Below are 14564 nucleotides of genomic sequence, written 5' to 3'. Positions count from 1 at the left end.
GTATCTTTTCATAGTTTCAGTGGTATTTTCTGCGAAACGTATAACGCTGTTCCTTGGAAATTTTTTCGCTTTACCTAATAAGCAACTACGGCATATACGTAACTATTTTATTTTCCCCTTTATCCTTTGATACGGTTCAGAGCTTAGGGAAAGGCTCGAACGACGCTGAATTAGATTCTCTTAAATACAATTTTGTTCGTTGGAGTACTTCGGTGTACTTTCAAAGAAGGTCCCAAACAATTTTCCGGTTTCACGGTGCTTCCTTTCATCGGGAGTTTTTTTCAATTTCCGTTATCGTTTCCCACTATCGTATCTATTTCGATATCACTTTTCAAACACGATGCGAATAGTATAAGCGGATCGGTCGTTACAATTCGCTCGCGAATTCTCCAAAGTGTCTGGTAATGCTTTCGCACGGAATTGAGGTTGACTTAAAAAGGCTTTAAGAATAAAAAGACAAACGGAATGGAAAGTATACTGTGGAATACTATGGAAAGAAATTGCGTAATAATAATTTTCAGTATTTTACTCGTTTTTCTTTTTTCTTTCTCTCTCTCTCTTTTTTTTTTTTTTTTTTTGAACAGATAGCTGAAGCTTTCATTCACACGTACGTTTGATCTATTCCGAGCTGGTATGTCCGGCTGGTGAGTGCAATGGCAAGTGTTGAGTCAACATTTTCTTTAGCGCCTCTGTTACTATCGATGCTATCACGAATTTTCAAAAATTTCCACTGTCATTCGTCCCCTTTCGCATCCTGGATATCGTCCCATGTTATTCTACTCTTCATAATATATTTTTCAAATTCACTATGATTCTATATTGTAACAAGATATCGTCAAGTATATATTCTAAGCGTATGATTTTGAGATTTTTGGCATTATTTTTTTTTAAAGAAGTAAAATCACATCGCGACAGTTTTGCCATCGATTTATTTCCAAGTCAATCTTCGTAATTCTGCTGTTTTCCTCAACTTCATAAGCAGATTACGAATTAAGCTGATTCCGGCAATTATAAGAAATGTCGTATCTTGTTTATGGAAGCAATGATGAAGATTAGCATAATATTACCCCCTCAAGTATTACGGATTTTGCTAATGCTGAAATATATTTCTCGACTTATTCCCAAGTTTATATTTGTTCATTGTTTAGCACGCGAATGGGATGCAGCGAGTAATTGAATTATTCAATGATTTATTAGCCTTCGTATATAAAAATAAACGTTAACAAATAAGCACGGAACGTTTCTTCGTTGAAAAGCAAATGTTTCATTACAAAGGAGATAAAAATGGAAAATAATAATTGGCCAGAAGGATAAAACAAAGTTACAAATAAATTCCCAATGGATATATAACCATAAGCTTGATCGAAGCTGAGTGTTTACAATTGTATCGTGAGGTATAGAAACTTTGTTAAAGCTACTTACTTATAGCAACGCAGACTCTCCACAGACCACTGTACGTAACTTTGCTGTCAGGCTCCACAGAAGCATTCGATGAAGTTTTCGGTAGTTTCTCTTCCGTCAAAAGCCACTCTCCTGTACTGATAGCGACGGTGACGACTACTAACGACAGCATCGCAGAAAGACCGGAAGCAATACCGAGACCACTACCACCGGCGTTATTGGCGTTAGTACCAACTACAACACTGCCACCAGATGCACCAGTAACAACACCCCCAGCACCAGCACTTGAAGAACCGGCACTGCCGAGGTTGTCGCAACACCAACAACAACAAGACATCACCACGTGCCTCCCTTTTGTCATGGGGGCATCCCAGCACCAGCAATCAAAAGCTTTTTGGTACTTTTCGTGTTGATATTTTAATCTCTTCTTTTCCCTTCTTTTTTGTCTCAAGGATTCCTTTGGATCGGTTTAATCACGACGATGACGATAGAACTTGATAATGTATTTATTTCTAAGACTTTTCTCACTAGATTTTGCCTCCTTGTTCTAATATTTTTCTGTGAGTCTGTGTGTGTGTTTTTTAAATGTTAAATTTAAAACTCTTGGTTAATAATCATAATCGATATGTCAGAACTTAATGGCGCTTCTGGTCATTTCATTATTACACTTCATTACGCTTTTTTAATAGTATATATCTTTGGAGTAAAAATCTTCTGAGTTGAAGCACTTTAAGTCGCTTCGTGAGTATCTGAAGGACTGTACTTCGGTTATAAATTCTATTATTAGATATTTACAAATAATAAAATCACAGTCCTGTTCTTTGACGATTTAACAATCTCATAATGTTTTCGTCATGTTAAGAATTTTCCTTTTGTCACTCGAAGGATTGCCTTTATTTAAAAATATTCCTCAAGAAAATCTGGCTGCAGACCAAGAAACTTGTGAAAATCCGGTTTTGATGGAAAGACAAATTATTGTTCTCTCCTTTATTTCAAGGTTCCCCTTTATACATCGTTATTCTCGAAGTTATGTGCGAAAGTTCGTGACGAAGCCGATATTGGAAATCGGTTGGCACTGGATTCGTCCGTTAACACTTTTCATCGATAATGCAGTGGAAGTAACGGCAATAACTTATTTCCACCCGAGTCTTATCGCGGGTATCTGCAATCGAAAGTTTTCTTCTATCGTCTCTTGTTCTCTCTCCTTTATTCAAAAAAGTCATGCACGTTTGCGAAGTTACAGTAATTGCAAAAGATAGCCTAAACAGTAGCAAATTCTTGATAAAACATTTCCAAAGCGTACTGGTTAAAAAGTCGTCCATCAGACGATGACAAACCACTTTTTGTTCGATAAATTTTTATCGAATAAACATTTTCGCCTACAATTTATGATGAATGGTATAATTTATCGAGAGAGAGAGATATTTGCAACATTTTCATACTGTTTTCCCAAGGCTTTGGAATAAACACTTCATCGTTGAAGAGAAGGCAATGGATGTTGACGCGTAATTTTTCATTCGGTGCTCGAAGAGAGCTCGACGTGATAGTTCCAGCGCTGTGTACGCGTAGTGATGAATAGTTATGGGCTGAATTTGAAGTATTGCGTTACACGGCGTCAAGGAGTATTCTTCATTTGTTACAAACACTTTGATCGCTGTATCCTAGATAGATTTAAGGAAGACTGTTCCGTGGAGGATCGTACCCTTTGGCCGTCGTGCAAACTTAGGAGTTTGCAGTTTGCAGTTCGAAGTTCGTCAAGGTGCCCACCAGTAGTCCTTTCCCAAACTCTGCAACAGAAAGGGTCGGTCTGTAGCTAAGATTTATGAGCTACGTGTGAAGCTGTTGAACGAAACATTTCTAGAATTTAGGGCGTATTACCGAAATTCATAAATCTTCTGAGCTAGCGACAACTACGTACGAACTCTGAAATTTAAGTCAAACTTTTCTGCTTTATTGGATCATATCGAACGCAGAGAAAATACGAGAGACGTAGGCAGCACTGTTAGAACAGAAACGTTTCTACATCTTTAATCCATCATCCTAGTATGCTGAGTTTTCTTTGATATTCCGCGCACGAAATAAGCAGTATAAAAGATTGTTTGACATGTTTCCAATGCTTCGAAGAGTTTGCAGGAAATTCTTGAATCTTCTGGTAGTCAGTAACGAAGATAACGCAAATATTCTTTTCACTATCGTACAATGAAATCTGTTGCATTCTACATTTATGTATCATTAGTATTGAATAAATTACAAATCTATTGACATTTACAGTTTGGTCTACTGCATATATTTGGTTAATTGCATATATTGATTTTATCTGACTTTAATTGGTGGAAATAATGATTCCTATCATCCGTGAAAGGACTCGAATCTACCGTATGATATTTCACAGGCGGCGATACAAAAGACATAGATTATAGATGATTAAGCAGAAGCATGGACGAAAATCCACAGCGAAACATGCAAGAACCGTTGATGGAAGCCGCAAGATAGTCAAGTGTCGAAGCCTCGTTGGATTATCATGCCCTCTTGAGTTAGTCGACTCGGCAATGCTCGAGGATCCTCGACGAGCATATCCCAGTTCCCAAGCAAGAAAAAGAGGCTGAACGAGAATGAAAAAGAGACGTGAAAAAAGTAACCCGCCACCCTTACGCATTTTGTTAATCCTTTAATCGTAATTGAATCGACGTTTCGGTCTTTTGCCGGGGCCACGAACAGAAATTGAACTTTTAAGCTGCTACTCGTATAAATTTCATGGAGTTCCTATTAGCGTAATCCGTGAACTCGCCACGGCGAGCCTCATCGAAGACCCTTTGGGTTGCGACTTTTCATCGGGCGTAACCCTCCCATCGCCACCCTCTTTTTAACCTGATGCCTTATCCCGTGAGGATTATCGAAGTTCAGACGAGCCCGGATCTTTCGATTCGACAGCGGCAGAAAACGATCGAAACAAAAGAAAAGATCCTCGGATTAATGTACATTGAAAACCCAACATCCGAGATAGTTACGATCATTCGATTCGAATCCCTGAAGTCTTGATCCTTTCCTTTGATGGACGATATTTAATCCTCTGATATTATCGAGTGATAGCTCATAAGAGTGACTAGAGTAGATTGGCTTAAACCAATTTAATTGGTTAAATTAATCGAGTTGTTTAACTTTAAGCCAGTTATCTACTCAAGTGTTCATACAAGTCAACGTACTTGGCTCGACTTGCGGTTGTTAGAAAATTTAAGCAACAAACATTTTAAGAAACGATACCGGAGTGTTCGTATCGAGGAGAGAAATTTGGAACAGTTTGATAAAAACTTGAAAAAACGCAACGTCTTTATATTTATGCAACAATCGTCAAATTCATACAAGACGCACGGACGAGAATTAAAAATCACTGTTTTATTCCCGACGTTTCCCACGTTCGAAAAAGCTGCTGTCACTCGTCGTCGGTCAATACATTTAATTGAAAATGATGGCGCCGCACCTGCTTTACTTCTCGGTTGTTTGAACGTGAGTTCCATGCCTTCCACGAATATAGCGCACAGAGGCGACAAAATTCAGCCATTTAGATGGAAACTCGCGCCTCCCTGTAATTTCGTTTTAGAATTATTTGGTCCCGGGAAAACTTCCAAAGTAGCGTTCGCAGGTGTGGCTCGGGGCGATGTGCAGTTACGCGGGTGTCTGCTCACGGGGTGCGAATGCACGTTGCGGTTTTATCGGGATATCGCGGTGCGGGGGCGGAGCAGTAGAAGTTCTGGTCTGGTTGCGCAGTTTCGCATCGTAACATGTGACTTCCAGTTTCTACTTTTCAAGTGGGTGCTCGATAGTTGAGTGGCTCTTCCAACTTAGGAGGGTTGTTGCTCAGAGTCGGTTGCAAAACTTGATTGTGAAGTTCTCGCAAGGAAATATCAAGAGGTTCATCCTCTTACCACTTGAATCTTCTTTCGCCGATTCTCTTCACGCTCTGTGATTCGATTATTGGTTAACCGCACTGTTAATTGCACCGGATTCAGAAACGTAGATTTCATTTCGGGTTAGATTTAGAATTGAACTGCCTTCTCTGACCCGATTGAATTATACAGGACGACGATGGATATTGCGCTAGGCAATTTTATGAACTGAAAGTTCACCGAACAAAAGAGCTAACTTGCATGATTATTTAATTCGTTTTAACAATGAACATTTTTAGACGATTGAATTCGTAAAAGTTAAGAAAAAGAGAAAGAATCGTAGATATTTGCACGTTATAAATCTTCAGATATGAATAGGGGTAAATGTATCATTAGAGTAACATAATGAAAAACGTGAACCATTAATAAAACTGTTATTGTACCGAGCGAAATGGCGAGACTAGGAAATGGCAGCTCAACAGGTGATTAAAATATTAACGCGATTTTGTAGCTTAGTTACTGGCGTAAAAAGTGCAATTAATTTGCCGCAATAATATAGATTGGAATTTTTCGAGCTGTCTCTATCTGAGCAGCTATGGAAAATTGTAAGTGTAATTCTGCGACAAAAAATGATGGAAATTATTTACAAGTAATCGGTTAGACGATGCGCAACGTCGAATTGGAAATTCTTATATCTTCGTGAATCTTCATTTCCTTTTTTATTTGTAATTATTAGAACAGAGTTGGAACAAAAATGCGAGAGCATCGCAGAGAGAACGTAGAACAAGTTTACAATATTGAAGGATTTACGAAGACGAACGTGTTTCTCGAAGATCACGTTGCTTTGTTTTATTTTCGCTACGTGTTTCTGTGAAAAAAGGAGAAACGTGGCATGTTTCTCTGAAACAACAGAATGTAAGAAACGAGAGAATATCGTGGTATATAAAATATGCTTCCATTTAGTGAGATATTAGAAATGTAAGAATTGTTCTCGGTTTAATTCAGAAAATATTCTTCGATTAAAATTCCGATTAATAAACGGAGGAGGCAGTAAGCTTTTAAGTAACGTCGTTAAAACCCAATTACCAAGTTGTATCGATAACGTATAATAAATGTGTCTGAAGAAGTTGCTGTTAAAATTTGTCAGGTGTTTCTGGAAAGTTCTTTCTAAACTGAGTATCCTGGACGAGTTTCGCGCAACCTACTTTGCCGAAGAACATTTGGTCATACCGTAAGAAGCTTCTGTACTGTAATGCAACGCGGGAATGATTCAACTTCTTAATCTCAGCCGTTTGAGATGCAAATGCATCTTCTTTGCTCTCGTCACGTACTTTAAAGTGATCTTTCTCGAGCTGTTCTTTCGAGAGGATCACTCGCGAGTTCGAAATTACTAAGAAAGAAAAATCAATTTTCCTTCGGGGCTTGGAGATTTTTATTCGCACGATGAACGGACACATTACGACGTGTGAAAAAATCTACAATCGCACTCTGATTTATGTGAAGATTATATCCATTTACTCTTTTCTTAATTCCAAATTTTACATCTACCGTTGCGTAGCTTATCAGCGACGAAATTGACAGAATTTCGCGATTTTCTTTTGTGTCAGAGGACTTAAATTCCGTGGCAGAGGACAATGGAAGTATAATAATATCCAATATACAATAATTTACCATGTAGCTGTTATAAATTCCAGCAGTACAAGAAATAATTGCAAAATAATTTCATTTATTCCGTATCTATGGCAACGTGAATAGGGAATATTTCCTCCCAGCCGCTTGATGGTTTATTTTTCCACAGGAACTGGTTCGAATCGATCGTAGTGCTTTGCAGAAAAGCTTCGTTAAGTACGGATAATGAAGCAACGATGAGGCGGAACTGCGCCAAGCGCAAGCAGGGTTTGCTTACTCGCAAACCATGCGGCTAAAGAACAAGTAATCGTGCAAGCGGTATCATTGCAATCACGTCATTCGAATCTAATTGCAATTGGTTTTCCCATTACTCATTACGGTTACGGAAACAAGGCCATCGTCAGCCAGGAAAACGTTTTAAGGTCGATCGTTCTGCAAAATCTAGTTTTTCCTGTTTTTTACTTTTTAACCAATCTGCCATGTACTTGTGGTTACTTAACTCTGCAACGTAAACGTCGGTAATTTTCGCGATTGATAAAGTTTAACTGACGATAACTTTTAGATGGAAAATTTGCAGGAAATCTGCAGCTAAAACAGTGTTTCCAATGTTGGCTTCCGTATAAGGATTTAAATTTCGTCAAAACTTTAAATCTACGTCCCGTAATATACCCTATTAGCTCATGAATAAGAATGAAAGGTAAAAGTTTCGATGGAAGCGACGACGCTAAAGGACGAACAAGGAAGATAATCAAAGCGAAAATGTAGATAACAAGAATCGAAGATAAACTCAAACGAATGTTCTTTCGTCAAAGCGCGACAGTTTGACTTTAGCATTGAAATTAAATTTCTTTGAACCACTCTCCTAGAGGAGGGAAAGTGAAAGAGAGAAAGAGAGAGAGAGAGAGAGAGAGAGAGAGAGACAAAGAGGCAGAGAGACAGACAGACAGATAGACAGACAGACAGAGAGAAAGAGAGAGGCCCGTCGCATTCCGTAAATTTCCGTAGAGAGATAGTTGTGAGCAAGACTGAGCTTGGATTAAATAACGCATGAATGAAACTAAGGGAACGAAATAATTTAGACGAAGTTAAGATGAATCTTGGCTTTAGCGGTAGAATGATTCAAGAAATCTAACTTTTTTCCCTTCAACATGATTATAACTTTAATCAGGAATTCTCGAATACCGCACGTGTAATAATTAAAATGTGAAATGATATATTTACCGGATTATTGAAAATTTTGCGTTGAAATTTGCGTTAAACAAGGGATTTTCACAGAGCTGTTAATAATGTTCTTTAATGTCATGCATGTGTTTGTCTTTTATCAAATCACGTCTTTTAATCCAATGATGTTAATGTGTTTCTTACACGAGATATTTGTTAGCTTTAGAAGTATATTACACGGGGTTCAAGAAACGATTCGATTTGTTTTTTCAGCACGAGTGCACCACAAGACTTGTGTATCGATTTCTCGTGAAATATGCACCCATTTAAACCTTCGGCTAGGAACACGCAATTAAAACGCAATTTTCCGTTCTATACTTTAAAACTTTACGTGATGCGAGAAAGTTCTAACGGTAGATGGATTTTATATCCATTAAAACGCCGCTCGACCCCGAGGCTAGTGAGAGTAATTCGCTCTTTTTATTTCATAATACGCCGTATAATATTTCGTATTTTAGGTTTCAGAACCGTGCGTCCTATCCTTCACGGCTAGGTTTTAATTAATCGGATTATAAGTAGCGTCAGCGAAATTGATTTTTGCTAAAAGAAGCTGAAAGCGCTCATCCACCACGTGCGGCCATTGACTGCCATCCCTTTGCTACTTTTCCCTCAACTGTCACAAAGACTAAAAGCGATTCACACAGTGATCTTTTCATTTCCTCTATTTTCCTTGGACATCTTCCATGTTAACAAAATGTTTTTACGGGAAACGATGAATAAATATATGATGCAAAAAAAGAAGAAATAAATAAATGAAAAAGGAATAAGTACATACCAGTATATAATTTTAACGATTACGTTCCATTTATTTGATTAACGTTTCATCTTTCGAAGGATTTAGAATTCATTTGAAATTAACACGAAGCAGGTAGTAAAATCTTGCCGCTAAAAAAGTTGTCGTATAAATTTGTTCCATGCAAAACAAGTAACTTTGATTATTCAGGTCAATGGAAAGTTAATATAGCGATAAAATTTCGTATTTAGTATCGGTATAACTACTATCTCGACGATTTAATTGACAAGAAAGCTCCGTTTTTCCGCCATTTTACTTCTACTCGGCCAAGTACTTTGCGTTTTCCTTGCCCTTGCTTTTTCTTCTTCCTTTTAATGAAAAATGTCGGGGAATACGGCACGTTGCCAGACTTTTACTTCGCGGTCGATCGTTCGGTACAGCTGAGTTGCGAGGAGATATTTTAAGGACGCTTTCCAATATCGCCGGATCGGTATCGGTATTATGATTTTGAGATCAAAGAAACTAAGGTAGGACTAATTTTCCTTTTAAATTAAAAAAAACATCACAATATCCTTGACTTTTAAATTCGGCGAAAGAAAACTAACAACTTGTCCCGTTAATCTATAGCACAGAATTTTTCCATGTTTTATAACTGTGAATTAAGATCCCAGCATGTGTTCACAATTCATTTTACGCGAGTTACTCGTATTTATTAAGGATTGGAAAATTATAGGGCACGGTATTTTACGATCACAACATTTTTATGGATCCATATTTTCGGAAAGGCTTTTGTATTCAAGTGATATTTTTGGTCGTCGAAAGATTCTGCAGGTGACCCGACAGGCGTTGAGGTCAACCCCCGAGGGTAGCCGTCCCTACCATTTATAATCATGTGTGTCCCCACATAGGGAATTTCTACGAGAGAGGAAAGGTTGGAAATTTATCGAGATCCCTGTAAGACAAGTAAACGACCTGAGTAAACTCTATTTCGTGTGGAAAATTTATTTAAAAAATACTCTGCCCCAAGAAAACAAAATTTCTCCCAAATACCTCGATATAGAAAAATAATTTCGGAACACGTTCAAATTTAGATTCTTTTAAATCATTCTATCCTAATTTCTTTCCTTTTTGTATCTTTATCTTTCTGTCTCTTTTATCTCTTCTCATATTTTATTCTTCGTATCATTTACTAGTATCATAAAATTTCTTGATATAGGTAGTCGAAGTATTCAATAGACAATCGGTACAAACGTACTCTTTTCTCTTTTTTGATAGAATGCCACCGATTTTCACAGAAAATGAAAAAAATTTAGTTCGACTGTTTTTCGTCGACTGCGCTTTATTATGGTTCATAGGAAAATTGTCTGAAATCGGTATTTCACTGTCGCAAGTGCGACAGTTCTGTTGTAAGATGCGCAGCGAAGGGTGAGACAAATGGCGTGGCTCGCACAGAAACGCAATCATCCGTCTTACTATTTTTATCTTCGCAGTAACTCCTTTTTTGTTACTCCATAAGCAATGCAGCTGAGAAAAACTATAGACGAGAAGTTGAAAACACGTCTTATTCGAAGAACAAAGGAAAGATAAAAGAGAATAAATTTGTCACGTCGCGTCGTACGTAATTTGCCAAATAACTTTGACAATGAAGAAAAAGAAGAAAGTTACGTCATCCTTCGTGTACTTTCTTCACGAGAAAAGTACGAATTTCAATTTGAAGAAAATATTCGCGTTTAATTCATTTTCAGTGTTCGTTGAATTAAAGTTGATGGATTCTTAGCTTCGCTTAGAATGGTAGCTCGTAATGGTGAAACTCTGTTTGGAAAATTTGCATGGACGGTACAATTACCCAGACGTTTTGCCAATTTATCGTGGGTTCTTTAACGCTGTTTTTACTTGATGGTCGTTGCACTGAAATGCCGCGATAATTGACAAGAGTTGCTACACGGATGGTGATGTATCATGAGAACACCCTGGGGTCCAATACATTTTTGCCTTCTATAATTGTACACTTTCGTGTGTGAAAAAGTCTAAAGCACGGGGATGAGTACAACGTAAATTGCTTTTTCCCGAGAACACTATAGCTTTCTGTTTGATGAAAAATATGATTCATAAATATGTAGATCGTTAACATTCGCTGAAACAACAGAAACGGGCAGCTACGCTCGATTCGCAACGAGAAAGTCGTATCTTTCGAAATGAAATTATTTACGGTATTGTTTAAAGATGCAAATAATGGAGGAAGAATAAAAAATACAAAGTACATGTATAAATGTATAAACGTGATGTCTATTTATTATTTATAGATCGTACTGACTTGCTGCACAATTGGGCCGTATCGATAAAATGCGCAACCGGTTTAAAGAAAATATCAGATGTCCACAGCGATATTTCAAAAATCAAGATTCTAACTCGCACCGGGGTTTGTATTCTTCGACGTAGCATTCGACGAAGGTATTCAAGCAGCTCGTTTGGTCGTCGAAAGGTTGCCGAGTTCGAGGCTGGCTACTAAGGGCTAACATTCTCGGCGCTGATAGTCACGCTGCTGCACGTACGGAGTTTTACGCGAAAGCAAAGAAACGAAAAACTTTCTGAATCGTCTGGTTTCGAGGACTTTTGCCAAACAATGTAGCAACTGCAAGTTCTATGGAGCTTAACGAATGCAATTGCATTCACAGAAACATTGCGATCTCCTTGTTTCCATAATAACCAATCCTGATAAGGGAAGCGACGCACTTGAAAAGTTTTATTAGAACAAAGATCTCAATTGAAATTCCATCGAGAGACATTTCGAGCAGGTTAAATGTAACATTTTAATTGTCAGAGGTAATTTGGACTTAGCGAGGAATTTCGCAGAAAGAAATTAGTATCAGAAAGTTTGTTTGAATCAAAGTTATATGTGTATAGCGTTAGAGGACGCATCCAAATTACATCGTAGCTGAAAGATTGAAAGAGTTCCACAAATTGCGAGCTCCCGCTAACGACCCGCATGGCAGATTCTTCAAGTACCTCGCGAATTACAAAATTATCGCGAAGGATAATCGCGTGTGTAGTATTTTTTTTACGGGCGGAGGAAAAGAACGCAGGGAGAAGGCAGTGTTTCATTGGTAAAACGAAGAAAACGAAGAAGAGTCGTGGTTCCGTTCATGGGTCATGAATTGTAAAGCGTCGCTGTTTATATTCAGACATTCGAGGCGGCGTGACCACGGTGTTTCGTGCCAGCTTCCGGAAAGCGATATAAAGAGGAAAGCGAAGCGACGACGTTAAAAAGGATCACCGAGCCCTGCTCCAGAGAGATCCGGCATTTTAATAAATTGAAATTCAACTGCGAAACGAAAGCGGAAAGCGTGTACCGTGTACCACGATGGGAGCTCAGAAATACCTGGATGTATACTGTAACGTGGAAAAATCTTGGGTCATCTACAATAGCGACCTTGTAATGACGACTAATCGTATTGTTAGGAAATATTTCTTCGACAAATTATCAATAACTTTGGAATAGGACGCTTTGTAAAAGGAGAATTAAAATAAGTTATTGCATGGTACCGTATGTCGAAAGTGGAGTATGCTGTGCTTATTTTCGCTCTGGTTTATTAGAAATTCATGCGTCAACAATGGAGATCCGTAAATTAAAAAATGCGTTTGCCATACATTCGTGATGGGAGATTGTTAAAGAAAATGAAGCCACTATGGGAAATGGTCCCTCTTTTTTCATCCCGCAAATTATATTTTCGAGTAGAACTCATGAATGCCTTTAATCAACAATGTGCAACTACAGCATTCATTTAATTTGACGGGGGAAGAACATTTTTTACCATGCATATATTCAATGGACTTTATTATCAACTAAAAACTTAAGAACTGAAAGTTTTATAATGTTGCTAGTTGCTCGTTAGATTATTTTGCATAACAATACAAGTTAATATCCGTGGTGATCGCGTGACGCTATTCTGTGGGATATTTTACCACGTCCAGTCATATCCTAGTGTTGCATTATCTCATATCTGCTTCGTTAGACGCGATATTATTCCTCTGTTAACTACGTTGAGAAATTTAATACGTAATCAGGTGGGCAGCGATTATTTTCGATCGACTAGACAATTCTATGAATCTATCCTTTTATAATATTATTCATCGCTAAATCGTAATCGTATTATCTTTCATTGAATTAATTACTGAACACTTTGGTCATTACTAGGTAAATAGATCAAGATACTTATGTATATCGATTTTCGCATTGGTCTCATTTTACATGAAGTGATGTTTCTAAAATGCAACGCTTGTTTGCCATATCGGAATATTACCATTTTTAGTTTGATAATTTTGCAGATTATACAATATATTATTTGTATAAGTATATTGATGAACGTAGAGACTGAACTAAATTAGAAATGTAGTACTGTGCATATTAAAAGAACCACAATATGCGAACTGTGTCGCAGAGTGTATAAATGTTAAACACGTCGTAGAATGTACAGCCCCGTAGAATGATGTTTGCGTTAAGTATCGCAGCGTGGAAAATTGTTCATGTGGAACGTTGTAGGGAAAATACTACCAGTTGGAATAACGCGGAACATATTTCATAGCTACCGCAACATTTATCTGGTGTAAGGATTTTTTCCTAGAATTCCGTAACAAACAGAGTAAAGTTTTCTAATCCAAAAATTGCCGATTTGGGAAATATAGAGGTTCATAGAAAAAATCGAATTTCCCTTTATTAGATTTTTTTTATTATGATCATCGAATTTGAGTTTGATATTTTTAATTGATGGTAAGAGTGACGCCCTCGTCTTTTCTTTTTTTATTCTATTACAAAGAACCGTGAATCGAAAATAGCACTGTACAATAGCGACAACAGCGAAATTAATTCGGAATTTTGCGTAAGATAATAGCGTTACAAGTAAGAGTCGTTTTGTAAATTCACAGAGTATGCGAGAGCAGCAATTACGGTTCCTGGTTACAATTCAAAAGAGAAGCTGGATCTCGTTGCGTTAGCTGCAGTTAAGAAACTACAATGAACAATTAGAAATGAAACATAAATCGAAAAGGAGCATGTGCATTGTGTTACTCCTGGCAGAACACAGAAGTTCGCGTATGGTGAACTTAAATTAGTTTCGCGCGATATGGTCCAACTTAATCTCGGAGGTGCTGTTACAGTGACCAAGTTAACAAAAATAGAGCAGAGGCCTGTTCCTCCTTTTCTCAATTAAAACTTTTATTCTTTCGCATTGTGATTTCAGTTTTATGCGTACGACCGTCACCATACCGGTAATAATATTCTTCGCGAGGCGCGTAATTGTTCTCTCCCTTGAATTATGCGAATAATTATTAGTTCAGTTAATTTAAAGTAATACCGCCATGAATACTGACAGCGTCGTGCATCCGAAATTACATGGCTCGTGGCGAAGATTACGAAGAGGATGAAAAATACATTTGAAATAAAAATAAACTCGTTGAATCGTAAATTACATGTACAGTGATGTATGTCTCAGTAACTAAAGTTGCGACAAATGTGGAATTCGTCTTTCTCGTAAAAGAGAATTGAAAAAAAACCATAGCAATCACTTTCGTAAATTTCACAGATCGCACTTTGTAGTTCTTTTGAAGAAATGAGACGGTTTGTTTAAGCTGGTCGATTTGTATGCAGTCGAGGGGCGTGCGAACTTTCCACATTTTTGCTACTTGAACGAAATTGGGAA

The 14564-nt window shown here is 37.7% G+C and overlaps 1 protein-coding gene across 1 annotated transcript in view; it reads right to left on the bottom strand.

The window, feature by feature from the left end:
* LOC100745542 (voltage-dependent calcium channel gamma-7 subunit) overlaps positions 1 to 14564 on the bottom strand; it is a 38942-nt gene that overhangs the window by 17491 nt on the left and 6887 nt on the right. The window contains exon 2 of the mRNA XM_003491135.4: positions 1423 to 3188. Within this exon, the coding sequence (XP_003491183.1) occupies positions 1423 to 1762 (340 nt within the window). The 5' untranslated portion in view covers positions 1763 to 3188. The remainder of the gene's footprint in view (positions 1 to 1422; positions 3189 to 14564) is intronic.

This window comes from Bombus impatiens, unplaced genomic scaffold (assembly GCF_000188095.3).
Source record: "Bombus impatiens unplaced genomic scaffold, BIMP_2.2 scf_0517, whole genome shotgun sequence".
Classification (NCBI taxonomy): domain Eukaryota; kingdom Metazoa; phylum Arthropoda; class Insecta; order Hymenoptera; family Apidae; genus Bombus; species Bombus impatiens.
Note: the sequence above shows the minus strand (reverse complement) of the source record. Positions and strands in the feature narration are given on the sequence as shown.